Below are 17,576 nucleotides of genomic sequence, written 5' to 3'. Positions count from 1 at the left end.
CGCTATATAAAATTAAAGTATTATTATTATTATTATTATTATAAAGCAAACATAAGAAAAACTCACTGTGAAATACTATTTTATTTATCGGCAACATGTGGTCAGGATAGTGAAAGTAAAAGTACTCAGAATAAGGTAGTATAGTATTATATAACCCATATAAATATACCTTTTGGAGTATTGTCACTGATGCATTTAGCTATGATAGGCCTACCTACTTTGCACCCTAAGTATATCATCTATATCAATGCATCATATTGTATAAGGGGGGAAAAAAGGTGGTCTAAAACAAGTAGGCTACCTCACACCTGTTCTTAAATAGTACTTGATGAACTTGGTTTACACTTGTTGTTCTGCACACCTCAGAGGAACAAATGGATGTATATATAATTATAAACATAAAAATTGAAGACCTGTATTTATATATTGTGAGACAAGTAGGGTTATTTAAGATAATAAGAAAATCATCGTTGTTGAAAAATGACTATAGCTTTTCTAGGACAACAGCGCCAATGTGTGGCGTGCAGGGTAAGTGCAGGTCAGAGGGTGGTAGCTACTGCGCAGGCGCGGTATTTTTACGTAATGACGTAGACCCCTGCGTCTCCAACCAGCCGAAGATGGCGGAGTATCTGGCATCCATTTTCGGCACAGAGAAAGACAAGTAAGTTTCATGTCATATTTATTGTTTTGGTCGCACAAACGATGCATTTTATAAAAAGTATGTTTGCAGACGTGCCTCTTCATCACCAGTTGGGCTCAGTTTGTCGCCGCAGCGCTGCTAAACGTCACAATCAAGCTTACATTAGCAGCAGGAAGCTAACTGCTAGCTAGCACATTGAATGAAACTGAGGGAGGCTAACCTGTGTGTGTGTGTGTGTGTGTGTGTGTGTGTGTGTGTGTGTGTGTGTGTGTGTGTGTGTGTGTGTGTGTGTGTGTGTGTGTGTGTGTGTGTGTGTGTGTGTGTGTGTGTGTGTGTGTGTATCTGTGTGTGTGTGTGTCTATCTGTGTGTGTGTGTGTGTGTGTGTGTGTGTATCTGTGTGTGTGTGTGTGTGTGTGTGTGTGTGTGTGTCTGTGTGTGTGTGTGTGTGTCTATCTATGTGTGTGTGTGTGTCTGTGTGTGTCTGTGTGTCTGTCTGTGTGTGTGTGTGTGTGTGTGTGTGTGTGTGTGTGTCTGTCTGTCTGTCTGTGTGTGTGTGTGTGTGTGTGTGTGTGTGTGTGTGTGTGTGTTGGGGGTTTGCACCAATATGTGTCATTTGACAAAGTGTTTAATGATTTGTTACTACATGCATAAACATTCAAAGCATAGCATGAGGTTATTAAACAAACAGGTAAGGCCTAATTAGCTGGAAATGGTCTGATCTCATAATCAATAAAAGACTGTATTGATTGACTTAACTACCATAACATAACTAGTTGATATTGTCTAGTTCTAATACTAAGTAGGGGACTCAAACAAATCACATCAGTGTGATAAATTCACATAATCCACAGCAGAAAGTAGTTCCTAACAAATTCACTGTACTCACAATACTCTTATAAGCAACACTACAGTGTGTTTAACAAGAAAGGATATGTTTATGTCTTGTTACTATGGACAGATAAGCTGGGGAAGACATTTTTGCTTTTCAATATTTCATGGTATTTGTTGACAGAAACTACGATTTTGAGACATTTATCCTCTACAAAATGAATCAAGAGTAAGATCTAACTTTGATGCCGCTTCTCCTTTTTTTTCCAGGGTCAATTGTTCCTTTTATTTTAAGATCGGGGCTTGCAGACATGGAGACCGCTGCTCGAGATTGCACAACAAACCAACCTTCAGCCAGGTGAGGATCCCGTCAAAGTGTTTTTTCAGAGAATAGTGTTTGCTGTATTTATCTAGTGCTTTATCATTTTCCCTCTCATTCAGCCATTCATATATGGACCAGACACAATCATGACTTTCTTCTTAGGATTTTGTGTGCATCTCAAGTGTTTTTTTTACAAGTTGATAAGAGGTTGATGATCAGAAATAGCACAAAACTAAACATTCATCATAGCAGCCTGTCTGATCACATGCTTTAATTGCTCTTTCTCCTGCAGACCATCTTGATACAGAACATCTACCGTAATCCCCAGAACAGCGCACAGACGGCCGACGCTTCACGCTGTAAGTAAAAAAAATTGTCAGCAACCTCCCTTTGTGATACCTAAAACTTTTGCTCACATATAACAACAGATGTTAGGTACTGCTTCAGCCCTGTTTACTGGAGACCTGGTTGTGACCCTATTATCTCCCAAGTATCCCAAACCAAATATTTAGTTATTCGTCAGGCATTACCTAATACCAACAGAGAGCACAACCACCTGCCTATGATCTGTTTTTCAACCTTGTGAGGCTGAGTATTCACGACAAAACACAAACGGTACTTACAGACTGTGCTGGTGATGGTAGAATACCTAGAACTGTGTTTGCAGTAAATATGTTGAGCCCCAGTGTTGCAGAGCTGAAGCAGTGTCTCTCATACAGGTAAGTGTAAATGACTTGTGTGTTTTCCTCTGGGCCACATATTTCAATTATACATCCAGTGGATTTTAAAGCATTACATTCACTTTGCCATTAATATCAGACACATTTGTAACTTCATCATCACATATAACTGTTGACCTGGTAAAATGTCCTTTATCAGCACTCTTACTCTGACAATAGGCTTGACTTTAAATAACCTCTTGGTTAAATTTGATTTTGAAATATACCCACTACCTGTGGACTATTTGAAGGACAATACATATTATTCTTTAGTTTGGAGTACTTTATTGCATTCATATCTTGAATGTTGCATGCAGATGTGGTTGTGTGCATTAGACACAATTCAGGACAATTAAAAAAAAATAAAAGGATACCACTTGTGATCATTCACTTCCATGCAATGCTTAATTATATCGACAAACAATCTTATAGACTAATTTATCAGCTAGTAAAAGTGGTCCATAATTGTGAATGATTAGCTAACAGATGTGTTTTGCAAGGTTGTATTGGAGCAGTAAATGATGATACAAATTTAAAACAAAGCAAACACTAAAAGTAAAGGGAAAGGAGAAAAAATATCTCAAAATGTTAAACGGTGAGGGTTGCAGGCAATAAGCTTCTCTTCCAACATTAATAATAGTAACAGAGTGGCCATTTCTGAGATTTTCAATGCAGTTTTATCCATCACATAATTAAGACCCAGAACTGACAACACCTAATACCTAAGGGCCGCAATTTACAGTCAGAAATCTAATCAAATATTTTTCCTCCTCAGCTCTTTATTTTGGTTGATTTATGTCACAGAAGTTTACGTTTTGTATTTCAGACCATTTCCCTCTTGAACATTTACCTTCATAACCTTCAAAACTCTGCCCAGTCTGCTGATGGTTTACACTGTAAGTTCTCCCTTCATCTGCAGGACCCTCCAGCACTGACTGCACTTAATTTACTGTATCACACCTCCCCACAGAAATTTGGCTTAGTGTAGGAACATATCCTCTGGAGATGTCTTAACCCAACATTTCCTGGAGATAGAATAACGGGCCACGTGCTGTTCTAGTTTAACTCGATCTACCTTAGTATTTCGTGTGAAAATATGTGCACAGCTTTGGAATCAGGTCTTTCATTTTGCTGATGTGGAACAGATGTGTTAGACTCAAAAACAATAATTAACTGTTTCTCTGTTCTTTGCTTCACACTTAACAGTTTCATACTGACACAATTTTTTTGCTTCTGATTCATTGAAGCAGGTTTCTACTAGTGCTGTCCTCAACTTAGAAAAACTATCCTTCATGTTACAGCCAAGTGCTGTCGTGAAGTAGTTGAATAGTAAAAAATACGTTCTGTGGTATTACGTCATGGCCCCTCTGCACATGATGTACACATAGTTACACAAAAAGATTTGTAAAGAAGGTGAAACATTGGCAAATCATTAGAAAGTGAAACCCCGATAACCAGGAGAAAAAAACAGGGTCAGCTCTAGTTTTTACTTTGCTTCTGTGAAATAGTTTGGGAGAGAGTAACATATAACATACAGACTTGTCACCTTTTTCGATTTATGTTTACAGGGTGTGACTATTATAGCAAAACGTAACATGTTTTTGTTGCTACAGTTAAGATTTGTTTGTTTAAAAACTACACGGCCCATTTTGAAGACTGTCTTTTACCATTTTCTTTGTCCATCTGGCGTTGCCTTGACTGTCCCCTTTTTGACCTTTTGTAGGTGCCGTCAGCGATGTGGAAATGCAGGAGCACTACGATGAGTTCTTTGAGGTTAGTGACCTTTTGTGCCGTCGTCTGGTCCTCGTTCGACATGTTGCACAATGTGATGGGAAAACTGGATTATCTGCCTTTTTGTAGCACACTGTGGCTCAAAGGAGCAAATGGCATTGCCAAAATGTATTCAGTCATTCAGGAGCTAATATTTACACAGGAGGAATATGCAACATCTGCTTTCACACATGAGAGATTACATCACATTTTATTCAGTTTACTCTTTATTTTTACAGGCTTTACAGGCTTCCCTGTGGCGTTTCCTAATATTATTCATAATCGTATTTATTAGCTTACTTTGGTAACCTGTGTTACTGCTTATGATTGCTGAGTGATCCTTTTTCATTCGAATCCCCCGGAAAAGAACACAAATAGAGTCTACCTTTTTAATTGTGACCTTATTTATCTGTCCTGAATATGTGATTTCTTTCTATTTCTAGTTAATCTTTGGACATACAAACCTTAAACTCCACATATTCATGTTGACATGAGATGACAGAGGGTTGTCTGTTAACATTTCTCAGCTGCTTTTGAATTGAAAATAAATGTGATCAATAAACAGACAAACGTACAATTCATGTCGAAATATAACCACTAAACAACATATAATAAAACTCTCACTCCAATATAAAAGAATATTTGAATAAGGTGGGTGTTGCTTAACTGACATAACATTATTACTCACAATGTGTTTCACAAGTGTGAACTTCTGGCACTGAAATACTATTTATCTTCGATTCGTGACTTATAACTAAACACCTACATGGTTTCCCGCCAGGAAATTGGTTCGCCAAGGTGTTAAACGGACAATTATCTTGTTAACGGTGTCAAATGTTAATATATGATTAAAAACTAAGCGATAAGGAGAGGTTAATTGCTCTTTTCCCCTCTTATTTGCGATACAGGAGGTCTTCACAGAGATGGAGGAGAAGTACGGCGAGGTGGAGGAGATGAACGTGTGCGATAACTTGGGGGACCACCTTGTCGGCAATGTGTACGTTAAGGTATGTAATCTGACTAAATGTATTCACGAGGGAGGTGGAGCTAATGCAAATGAGATTGATATGAAATGGTGTGATTAAAAAGACTGAATTAAAAATGTTATAAAGATGTGGGTCAATTTATTTGGAACTAGAAGGTGCTTCTATCATGATATTATGCCAAATACTGACACATTTTAAGTGACCACTTTTTCTTTTGCTTAAGTCATTTGACAATCTATTCATTTTTCTAAATGCGGTGTTGTTGTTTACTTAATTTTCTCACATTAGTTGCCAAAAATGTCAGTTATCCTAAGCTGTCTTTTGCTATCCTAAGTGTGTGTGCCCTCTGTGTGCGTAGTTTCGTCGTGAGGAGGATGCAGAGAAAGCAGTCATGGACCTGAATAATCGCTGGTTCAACGCCCAACCCATCCACGCAGAGCTCTCCCCCGTCACTGACTTTAGGGAAGCTTGCTGCCGCCAGTATGAAATGGGGTGAGTGACACCTGGTCAACATTGATATGCCCTCTTAAATTTGCTTAAATGTAATAAATCTTTTTTTAATTACAACGAATGTGACGCGAATTGCTGCATTGATTGTAAACCTTACACAACCTTACATACACAGTCCTAAACACTAACTGAATAATAACTCTTATAACTACAAATCTGTTTCATGAGCCCAGCTGAAAGCCAGCTTTTTGTTTTATTTTATTAAGAGTGTAGATAAGGGCATCAGAATTAAGGAAGGAAGTGTTAGCAGCAAGATGTTGCGGTAGGAAGAAAATGAGCCCAGCAGTTACACAATCAAGATGAAGCTTTCCTGGATGCAGCTATTTGGGATATCAACTGACATGATAAGGGCTTAATTAAGAGGCTCTCTCCTTAAAGTGTCTGTTTAATCAAATAACCAGGTACAGGTACAGGTTCCCAGAGTCTTATTTCTGCCCCGAGGACCTCCGGCAGGTGAATCAGTCCCTGCAAACGACTAGATAAGACTGCACGTGCACTTCAGCTCTGAAAACACGACAGCTGCATGGGCACTGAGCGAATCGACACATTGTTGAATGCAAAGATAAACTTTGTCCTTGCACAGTGGGAGGAAATTGCGCTGCTCTCCTTTATGAGTCCCTCAGTGTTTTTCCATTGGATCGGTGGGCTGTTTGCTCTCAAGTGATAGGAGAGACTGGTGTGTGTGTGGAGGGGGGGTAAAGAACATATGTTCTACTTGGTGGTCTGGCTTTCTCCTCGGCATGTGTTAGTGAGCGCCAACTATTCCTAGTGGCAGTGCTCCAACAAATGCAAGCCAAGCAACTCTTAACCCTTCATGTGCTGTTTTCCTTCAGAGAGTGTACCCGAGGTGGCTTCTGCAACTTCATGCATTTGAAACCAATATCGCGGGAACTTCGAAGGGAGTTGTACGGCCGCCGCAGGAAAAGGTACAGAGCTATTGAAATCTAAACATTCGTATTGGATCAATTAGGATTTTTGAATTCATATTTTCCCACCAGGAACCGCTCCGGCTCGCGCTCCCGGGAAAGACGCTCCCGCTCGAGGGACCGAAGGCGGGAACGCGAAAGGCCGAGAAGGTCGAGGGACCGAGAGCGCTCTGGAAGGTTCTGAAAGAAGCCAAGACCGACCCAATGTCCAAACAAGTCCCTCCAAACAAGTCCCTCCCTCTTAACCCCAGCAGTGATGCAAAAGTTATTTTCTTTATCGGTGAATCGTTGGAAGTGTTTTTCTTTTATTCCCTTTTTTTAAGACAAGCTTGTGTTGCTTTCTCAATAAAACAGATTTGTAATTCTGCACTTGCATTGCTTGTTTGTATGAACATGAGGTTATTTCTTATGGAGAGACATTTATATAAGGAGAGGGCTGATTATTGGTATACTGAAATGATAAAATTAGTTAAGGCCTTTCCAAACCATGTGCTTTAAAGATGTGTTGTCTCACAAATGTGTATATATATATATAGATATATATAATGTAATCTGCCAGACTTTCGATCCATCCAGTTGATTATTTAATTATCTAATCCTGTTTTTGGAAAGACATTTGTATTGAAATATACTGATGATGGTAATTTGCTGTCTTTAAACTGGTTCCACTGGTAACGGCAGATCAATGAGTCATTTTTGAATCACAATATAAATATTCATAAACATTTCAAATGCAAGATAAATCATGACATTCATAATAGATGGATGCAAATGTGTCAACTCGTACATTGCTAACTATCATGCTTACATGTCAACTTGTTCTTTTGTTTTATTACATGAATGATGCAACATTAGCTAATGCTCGATCAGCCAGTAGTCCATGCCTTTTCCCTACTACCAGTTCAGAGTCTGTTAAAGATGGTTTAAATGTTTTAAAAAATATTGAACTAATTGGGTTATTTAGTGAAGTGTTAATGGAGAAATTAAGAAAAAAAATATATTTGGTCCAGAACAATTGAATAACAAAAGTCATTTTTAAAACACAGATATTTAATCATTTAAGCAGATTAAAACAATAACTTTAGTTCACCAAAACCCTGGTTTAAATTTGCAAACTTTGCCAAAAAAACAACAACCTTTTACATTATATTCATACATTAATATTTTTGCCACAACACGTGTACACATGAGAAGTGCTCAAGAATTTCACATGCGTCAAAAGTACACAGCAATAAAAGGTAAACAGATGGTGCTGGTAACTTTAACAGCGTTTCCCCCAAACCCTTATTGAGAAATCTCTGCTCTGATTGGCCGAGCAGACCAAACAAGACGCCCCCACGGCAGCCAATCAGAGGCGTCCATAAAACTTTAAGCTCCTCCCCTCGGTCTGTCCACGTGTCTTTGTCTGGAGCTGCTCATTCCTCATTGTTGTCCAGGCTGCTGTCGGTGATACATTGTTTCTATATAACAGGCGTTATTGAATCCTAAGGTGAGTGGGGGATTAAAGAGTAGCTGGAAATGTATACTGGGGAAAAAAAAAAAATACTAAATCAATAAATCATGTGCAGTGTGACGTGCTGTGAATGCTGATGCAACCTCGCATCTGCGCAGTTTACCCTTTTTCTTTGTGGCACCATTTGTCAGCCAATTTAGTTTCTTTTCTTTTAGATTTATGTTATTTGTGTGAAATTATTGTCCTTCAATTCTTACGGTTCCGTTTGTGTGTCTGTGCTGCATCGTTCACAGTAAGGCTTCTTTTATATCTTATATATTCTCTCTATTCAATTTGTATTTTTTTATTTATTAAACAGCTGCCTTTTAAATATTGTTGTATTTCTGCCTTTTATGCAATGGGCTGTCGTGCTTGTTATATATATATATATGATATGGCTGCATCATACTGTCAATGTGACCCTTATTTTTTATCGATAAAGCGATTGATCCTCTGGTCATTGTGTCTAATCAGCGGTCCATATTCCAAATACATGTTGGTTATTATTGCAGAAAACGAAGAAATACTTTATATTTGATCAGCTGGAGCCAGTGAATTGTTGTCATTTTGCCTTTTAAATTGCTGTACCATACGATTCTTTACTTTGCATGTAGGGCTGTCTGTTTTGTTGACCTTTAGTGAGCCTAGTAAATGTACAATATCATAAGAAGAAATCTAAATAGGTCATGACTAATCATTTTTCCTTTTTGTTATAGGGTATTAATCAGTGACCAGACTTTGTTTCCTCATTCTGACAGCTGTCACATTTAATGATAGTGATTAATGATACCTGGTCACTTCAGTGTGAGCTCCTGACCATATGGTGGAGGGTTTCCAGGTGTATGATTCCTGCTGATTTACATTGTGTTTTTCTTTACTGCCAGCATTCCTGCTGCTCACATTTGTCCTCCCATTTTGTTATGGCTGAGTGAATATCTATAGTCTGCTCTTTTTGTGCTTTTGATCAGCTGATACTTTGTTGCTGGCATTTTTAAATTGCCTTTAAATCTACTGCTGCAGTATTCACTATGCTTTGAGGGCACCGAACATACCAACGGGGATTAGAAATGCTAAAACATAAGCAGATAACCAAGTCTGATAGTGTGAGAATGTTACAGGGGGTTTTAAATTACATTGGGTTTGACGCTGCCAGGCTCGGATCAGGTGATTTCAGCTCTGTATTCCTTCAGCCTGGTAGGTATTTGAGGATTTGATTCTTGGTTTAAGCGTAACTTATTAAACAAAAAAATGAAGCTTATCCTCATTAAATCCCCTGCAAGTCTTTTCTGCTATGCAGCCTGGGCTCAGTGCCGCATGTGGTCTGACTGGAGGATCGAATTGCCCTCATTGAACCCAGCAAGGCCACCGGATACCACCTACTCTTTCCCACTTTAACTAGCAGTAAGACGTCTAGTAGCTGCAGAGATCTGATCTAAAGAAGTGAAGTAACGTATCTTGGTGGCTTTTTCATTTTGTGGATTGATGGTTATCATGTGGGATCTGATGAAAGCAAGTTTAACAGTTTTTTTTAGGAGGAGTCATGGTTTAATTAACATTGCATTTAATAGTGCTTCACTAACTCCTAAAGCAGCATGTCTCAGGGCAGTTTTATCTCACGCAGAGCTGTTTGCTTAAGAATATGTCGTTTTTTCAGTGTGAGTTTTGTCGTCTAAACTCGGCCAAAGAGGGCTTTTAACAGCCGGCCTCACTGTGTGCACGGTGTATTAGTGAAGGTTCATCTGCTGCCTTTTCAACCGGACAGTGGACAAACCTAATGCACATATTAATACATTTAGAAAGCATCTATGTCAAAATGTGTAAGGGCTTATAGATATTATAGATATTCATTAACTAATACCCTGCAGAATATCTTGTCAATTAATCGTTTCTTCAGTAAAATGCCAGATAAGTTAAAAAAGAAAAGCCCACCACGTTTTATTAAGCCTAAAGTGACCAAAATCAACTAATACATCCTCACAATTTAGAAGCCGCACCTGTGATGTTGTTTGCATTTCTGCTCAATAAATTATTTAAACTATTAATCAGCTACAAAAATAGTTGCAGATTTATTTCCTGTCAAAGGACAGCTTTCCAGCTCCACTCCAGTCCACTCTGAATGATTTCCCTTTTTAAGATACAGTTTAACATTTAGTTACACATTTGTGACTTTTACAACATTTTACAACTAGTAATGGCCGGTAATTAAGTCAGTTGAGGTTTTCATTCACAAACACAAAGTTAATGTGAGGTGGATAAACACATGAATTCTTTCACTGATCTGTTTTATACATTGAATGGATGATGCAATATTAGCAAAAGTTTAATCAGCCAAACATCTGGGACTTTCAACTACTTTTGGTTCTGTTTTTTCCGATAATGCTGATGAAATCAGAATCTATCTGACTAATTTAGCTAAAAATGTAACTCATATGTGTGTGGGAGAGCAAAGGGTGTAAAAAGGGGAGGAAGCCGCCAAAGCGCCTGGTTAAGCATGATGAAGCTTTATTCATTGGTGCTGGTGTGACTCAGCGTTAATGGAAGAAAGGAGTGGTTCTGTGTTTGTTTTTCACCGGGTTGCTGCTTACATGTGATAGCACATGTAAGCAGCAACCCCCCCACAGTATTTGAACTTACATAAAAGTGATGACATAAACCTATTTCCTCTGCTTTGTCCAGGGTAAGCCATGCCGTCAGTCCCCTCATCCAAAGAGACCACCGTCAAGCCCCCCGTGTGCCCCCATGCTGGAAAGCTGCTCAGCCACACCAACGGAGAGGGCAAACTCCGGGAGGGCTCGAACGGGGTTGACAAGCTGCCGGCGGTGGACGCCGAAGATCCCAACGGAACCATTCAGATCAACACAAAGAACGTTGCTTCTGAAAGGACATGGATCCGGCCCGACCTCCCCAGTCGCTGCACATGGAGCCTTGGAGCCTCGAAAGCCGAGTCCCCTCACGCACAAGTCCCAAGGTCAGCGTGATGTTTCAAAATGCACCTAAAATGTTTGCTTGACCGTTGACAGTTGTTATTGTGCGTGTGTAACTTTGTTTCAACCCGTGACATTCCGTTTCTCCAAACTCATGGGGAGGGGCTCATAGCAAAAAAAAACTGGTGTTATAACCTGAGACCTGTGGGGGCGGTAGGAAAACAGGTTGAGTTGAATGTTTGTGTGATGTTAAGTCTTTGCAGTGCCTCTAAATATATTCTTCTCCCCCGCTTTCTCCCCCCAGAGCCGTCGCTCCAACCATTCTTCCAAACATCCTGCACAGGATCGGTGACACTCCCCTGGTTCGCATCAACAAGATCCCCAAAGTGTTTGGACTCAAGTGCGAATTATGTGAGTCAAGTCCAGACACGTTGTTCCATCAGACAGTAGGTGTGACTGTTTGCTCATTGGCACTGTGCAAACATGAAAGTAGTGGGGTGAGAAAACAAGATTATAAAACTAATGGAAGGCGCTTCAGGGTTGAATGAATCATTTCATTCAGTGTAATAAATCTTTCCGTTGTGTTCGTAGTGGCCAAGTGTGAGTACTTCAATGCCGGCGGGAGTGTGAAGGACAGGATCAGCCTGCGGATGGTGGAGGACGCCGAGAGAGCTGGGCTCCTCAAGCCTGGAGACACTATCATAGAGCCCACCTCTGGAAACACTGGTAATTATCTGCATGTGTTGCTATGGGGGGGAAGGTATTTACAGGTTAGAGTGGAATATTAATTAGTTGAGAGCAGCAGTGTTGTAAAACTTCTGTGTGTGTGTGTGTTTTAGGTATTGGTTTGGCCCTGGCTGCAGCTGTGAAAGGCTACCGTTGCATCATTGTCATGCCGGAAAAAATGAGCATGGAGAAGGTGAGTTTCTGTCATAGTGAAACTACTTTTGTGTTCTTTCCTGTTAACCTAGTCCTTACTACTGCTAAATGCGGACTCATGATGCCCCCGAAACTGGCACATTATTAGATCTTATTCACTGGTGACTCATAGTACGCAACCGCAGATGTTTAATGTGGTTTGTTCGCGTCCCCAAATTCTGGTTAACGGTGGTAGAAAAAGGTGTTACTTTTGTTTTTGTCATTTTTGCAACATTGCGTCATTTTGTTTCTTGTTTTAAACCTTCATAGTGAAGCATGCCTGTAGTTTTAAAATCTTGATATCTAAATTGAGGTAGCTCAATTATAATATATAATGTAATATATACATATAAGTGCACATCATGCTTAAGCAGATAATCCTAAGGAGACAAAAAATTGACAAACCATTCTCTGCATTAAGTGTCTTATTTGGTCAGAATGGTATTATTTTGCAATAAAATTAAAAGTAATATGTACAAAAACTTCATTTTACTATAAATGTTTTAATATATGTATAGCACGTGGTATATGCTCAGATTTTTCCGTTTATTTTTCTATACAGGTGGACGTCTTGAGAGCTCTTGGCGCCGAGATCGTCCGCACACCCACCAGCGCTCGCTTCGATTCACCAGAGTCTCACGTCGGCGTCGCATGGCGCCTCAAAAATGAGATCCCCAACTCTCACATCCTGGACCAGTACCGTAACCCCAGCAATCCTCTGGCTCACTACGACACCACGGCTGAGGAGATCCTGGAGCAGTGTGATGGTACGAACATCTTTTACCCACCACACTGAAATCATAAAACCTTGAAGATTGTTTATATCTTGTCTATTTTTTTGTTTGTTGCCTCTCTGGAAGTATATTTTAATCAGCCGAGTAAACCTGAATGTTCTCTTAACTCCTCCCCTCCTTAAAGGTAAACTGGACATGCTGGTTGCAGGAGCAGGAACAGGGGGGACAATCACAGGAATCGCCCGCAAACTTAAAGAAAGATGCCCCAACATCAAAGTAAGTTGTGGCAAAATAGTCAAATATCACTGGTTTCTATCATTGTATAGCTGTCTGTCTGTTGAGCTACTTGTTGTTTATGAATGGTTTGTGCTGTCCGCAGATTGTTGGTGTTGATCCCGAAGGCTCCATCCTGGCGGAGCCCGAGGAGCTCAACAAGACCGATAAGACCCAGTACGAGGTGGAGGGCATCGGGTACGACTTCATCCCAACCGTGCTCGACAGATCAGTGAGTTACAGGAGCTTATTTTTTTTTATTTATATACCTCCCTTTTTCTTTTGTTTACATGACTCTAAACCTACTAATGTAATATGTATCTTTTTTTTCAGGTAATTGATACCTGGTACAAGTCAGATGATGAGGAGTCCTTCAACATGTCTCGCATGCTGATGAGAGAGGAGGGTCTGCTGTGTGGTAAGTGCTCAGGTTACAACTTGCATAAACACCAGACGCTTTGGTGAGCCAGTGAGGTTATGAGGTCCGCTCACCTTTTGCTCTTTTCGGTAACAGGTGGCAGCTCTGGGACGGCCATGGCAGCTGCAGTAAATCTCGCCAAAGAGCTGAAGGAGGGTCAGCGCTGTGTGGTCATCCTGCCAGACTCCGTCCGCAACTACATGTGAGAACCCCCCCGTTGTCAAATAGCCACACGGTCTATTTCTGTAATGTCAAAAACTTTGAATAATAATCTTCGGTTTTAAATAAGGCTTTTACATATATTTACATAATTGTACAAATGTTCACGGTAAAAGCAGAACCAACATCTAGGAAGCAGGAAGAAGAAACAAACTCAGAACAAGCCTCTGTTTTATATCGGTTTATGATATTATTTTGGTTTACACAATAATTGTATTCCTAAAAAAAGCGTCGATTCATAAATAATAACTTATAACCAAAACTGTATGTGCAGCTGTGTACCCTGGTCATTTAATAGCATAGATAGATTATGTTATTGTCAACTGTTCGTTCAAAGCTTCCTTCATCATCAGACTCTTTTTAAAGTAGTGTTCAGTCTTTAAAGCTGTTCCATGATTGCATTTGATAAAAAAAAAATGGAATGTGAGGCGAGCGAATATATCAGCACTCGCTGGTTGTTAGGCTGACAGTTCCAGGTTGGAAATTTGTAACATATCCCGCAACCATATCCTACGCATCTAGCAGAAACAGAGCATCTTTCTTTGGAGAAAACACTTTCCTGTAAATATTTTTCCTATTAATGTGTGCAACAAATTGTGTTGATGGTCAAATAAATCAATGAGTTCAAAAGTGATTATCAAACATTAAAATTGCGGGATTTGTTTTGTAGGGAACAGATGGTTCAAAACTGGAACAAATATATTCTTTAGATACTTCTAGCTCCCCCTTGTGGCCACTCAAAGTAATTTGATCAGCTTATCTTTAGCTTAATTAAGGTGGTAACACAGATAAAGCTAATACTGTTGTTTTTTCCCCTCTAGGTCGAAGTTCCTGAGTGACAAGTGGATGGTCCAGAAGGGCTTCCTGAGTGAGGAGGACCTCATGGTGAAAAAACCCTGTGTGTGTGTGTGATTAAAGGCTGTGTTCTCCTCTTGTGCAAACCTCCTCCATGTGTGTTCACCCAAGACCCTCCCATTTCCTCTCCGTCCATCAGGTGGTGGAACCTGAAGCTGCAGGCTTTGAACCTGTCCGCCCCACTCACCGTGCAGCCCACGGTCACATGCCAGAGGACCATCAAAATCCTGAAGGAGAAGGGCTTCGACCAGGCGCCCGTGGTGGATGAGGCTGGGTGAGATTCCAGAAATAGAAACTAGACAACTGTCAACCTGAAATTCTGTGTTTTACTGCAGCTCTGCAAAAGCTTTAACTTCAACCTGTGTGTGTGTGTTTGTGTGTTTACAGGTTAATCCTGGGCATGGTGACTTTAGGGAACATGCTGGCCTGTATTCTTGCAGGAAAGATCAAGGTGTCCGACCCCGTCAGCAAAGTGCTCTACAAGCAGTTCAAACAGGTCAGACATCAACTTGTACATCTCTGTTCGGGATTCTGTCGTTATGTTTCTAAAATTACTCAAACGCTGAAATTCGTGACTAAATTCTTTATTCTGATTCGCTGACAGCAGCAGCCAATGAGACAAACCAGTTAAGGGGAGAGTCTCCAGGTGAAAAGGCTTTAAGTCGGACTGACTAATGGGATTTTATCAAGTCTAATAGACAAAGTCCAATATTTTGTTTTGACTGGAGTTGTTCCAAAACAGACTGTAAAACCAGGTGGCTATAATTCCATTCAGATAAGCAACTGTAATGAAAAATTAGTTGTGAGAGAAAACTGTTTTATGTTGACTAATCCAGGAGAATTTTCCCATCAGTGAAAGTACCAGAAATAAATTGTTGGCCCATTTCTTACTGATCCGATACATCCCATGCCACTTTATCACAAGTTGCTTTCGTTTGCATACAAATATTTCTCGTTTTCTTCACTGTCCTCATTAAGTCATTGCTCTTTTTTCCTTCTTAGATCCGTCTGAATGATAATTTGGGAAAGTTATCCCGCATTCTGGAGACTGACCACTTTGCACTGGTGGTACATGAACAGATCCAATGTAAGTACATTTTCACACACTTTCTTCATTCTAATGCTCTCATTTACATTAGCTTTGAGCGCTTTCGTCTTATGCCCAAAAATCTTTTAAACTAAATGTGCGTCCAAAATGTCTAACTTTGTCTCCCCCCAGTGGTAGTGTGGGGGAAAAACACTGATGCAGAAAGCAGTGCAAAGCGTGTGAAAGTGTTGAATAAAATTAAATCAGTATCATTCTAAACACTCAGATAAAAAGCATCTTATTTATCTAATTTGTAGCTAACATTCACATTCCGACAACCAACCGAGTCTGTATCCGAAACAATTTGACTTTGTTTGCAAATTTGAGGATTTGAGGGATTCTTCCACACCATTTTTATGATAACATTGTTCTCAGTGGGTCGACTTGTCACTTATCATTCCTCTCTGATACATGAGTATCAAAGTCCAGCTGCGGAGCCAGCATCTAAAACAGAAAAATGGGTTTTGGAAAACCATGCCCCGTCGAAGTAGTCTGCAACAAAAAAAGCACACCTCTGCTTTTTGTGAAATTTTTGTCCAGAGTCATAACCCATCCTGTTATCATTCAGAAAAGGAGATCTCCAGATAGTTACATAATGATGATAGAAGACTTTAATTAAAGGTTGTTACTTTTGTTGTTCATTTTTTATTGATTGTAGGTGTAAATAGGAAATAAGCAAACATATGTATTCACTGAGTCAATTTTCAATCTGCAGGATTTACAAGCATTTCCACTCCTTTTCAGCGGCTGTGTTATAATAATAATAATAATAAGTGCCAGGGGAGATGATCAGAGCTGCACACAAACTAACATTTCCATATTGTGAAATGGCTTCTACTGTATACACATTTTATGAGCCCACATTTTTAGATATTGAATTAGTGGCACCACTTTAAAAAGAATGTTTTCGTTTTAATAAAAGTCACATAAAGATTTTGGAAACAGAAGGTAACAACTCTTCAAGCAGGGTAGGAGTTCCTTGCAACTCTCTTGCTATTATACTATATATATATATCTTTATCATCTTCATCACTCCCTCTTCCATGCTGTTCTTTTATCAGACTTGACGGACGGCTCTCCGTGTCTGAAGCAGATGGTTTTCGGGGTGGTGACGGCCGTCGACCTGCTCAACTTTGTCACAGGCCGGGAAAGGAGAGAGCGATCCATGTCGGAGTCCACCGACGAGCTGAACTAAACCGATGTTAACCACTTGTACATTTCTCACGCTTACATAACAAACATAATGAAAAGTTTGGTAGATGTGTCTTAGACGTGGCAAATAATCTTGTGAAGGTTTTTTGATTTGAGGTTAGCTATTTAAAAGAAGAAAATCTGATTCATTTTTGTTATTTTTTTAACTTTAGTATTAAGCGCTTTTAAGCAAAAAATATTATGCCACTATGTCAACTTCTTATTGGGGAACTTATTATTTTAAACAGTTGATCATTTCTTATTATATGTGGTTGTAGTGCTCAAAGCAAATCTTTTGAAATTTGTAACTTGTAGAAAGTCTGATTTATTTGTCTGAAAAGATTGTTTCGCTTTGACCTTTTTGTATCTATCAAACATCCAATAAATGACAGAATAGTATAAGAGCCACATTCATTTAAAGAATACACTAGTAGATAGCTGCTGTATATATGTATTAACTTTCAAGTGCTGCTGTGTTGGTTGCCTTTTCATTTGTGTATGCACACAAAAACATGAAAACAACCGGATGGTAATAATAATGGTGTTCTTTCCCTTCCCTTTCCTTTATCGACAGCGCATGCGATGTAACTGTAAAGTCGCCTTGACTATTTAATCCAAATGTGTCTGAACTGTTTTGTATTGCATCAATTTTTCCTCAATGAATGTGTATGATTAAATAAAGTTTAAAGGAATTCTTTGACTTGGACTTCAGACATTTATTTATTTATTTTTATTTTATTATTATTAATTATTTTACATTAAA

General features: G+C 39.4%; 2 protein-coding genes across 3 annotated transcripts; both read left to right on the top strand.

Annotated features, from left to right (window-relative positions):
- The first annotated feature begins 560 nt into the window (after positions 1-560).
- On the top strand, positions 561-7,220 carry LOC129111764 (splicing factor U2AF 35 kDa subunit-like). Its single transcript, XM_054623850.1, has 8 exons — positions 561-661; positions 1,740-1,827; positions 2,084-2,150; positions 4,234-4,283; positions 5,189-5,287; positions 5,625-5,758; positions 6,610-6,702; positions 6,775-7,220. Exons 1-8 carry the CDS (start codon positions 618-620, stop codon positions 6,884-6,886), a joined length of 687 nt encoding a protein of 228 aa, XP_054479825.1. The 5' UTR covers positions 561-617; the 3' UTR covers positions 6,887-7,220.
- Positions 7,221-8,086: 866 nt separating this feature from the next.
- Positions 8,087-17,519, top strand: LOC129111678 (cystathionine beta-synthase-like). 2 transcript variants are annotated; one of them, XM_054623720.1, is made up of 15 exons: positions 8,087-8,191; positions 10,871-11,162; positions 11,423-11,529; positions 11,710-11,844; positions 11,958-12,037; positions 12,599-12,803; positions 12,955-13,046; positions 13,150-13,275; positions 13,377-13,461; positions 13,558-13,663; positions 14,502-14,579; positions 14,675-14,809; positions 14,923-15,031; positions 15,538-15,622; positions 16,684-17,519. In XM_054623720.1, exons 2-15 carry the CDS (start codon positions 10,879-10,881, stop codon positions 16,815-16,817), a joined length of 1,761 nt encoding a protein of 586 aa, XP_054479695.1. In that variant the 5' UTR covers positions 8,087-8,191; positions 10,871-10,878; the 3' UTR covers positions 16,818-17,519. The 2 variants fall into 2 exon arrangements, with proteins under 2 accessions (XP_054479695.1, XP_054479696.1); XM_054623721.1 differs by lacking the exon at positions 8,087-8,191 and adding an exon at positions 8,286-8,447.
- The last annotated feature ends 57 nt before the right edge of the window (positions 17,520-17,576 follow it).

Source organism: Anoplopoma fimbria, chromosome 22, assembly GCF_027596085.1.
Source record: "Anoplopoma fimbria isolate UVic2021 breed Golden Eagle Sablefish chromosome 22, Afim_UVic_2022, whole genome shotgun sequence".
NCBI lineage: Eukaryota > Metazoa > Chordata > Actinopteri > Perciformes > Anoplopomatidae > Anoplopoma > Anoplopoma fimbria.
The sequence above is the reverse complement of the archived record's forward strand: the minus strand, read 5'-3'. Positions and strand labels throughout refer to the sequence as shown.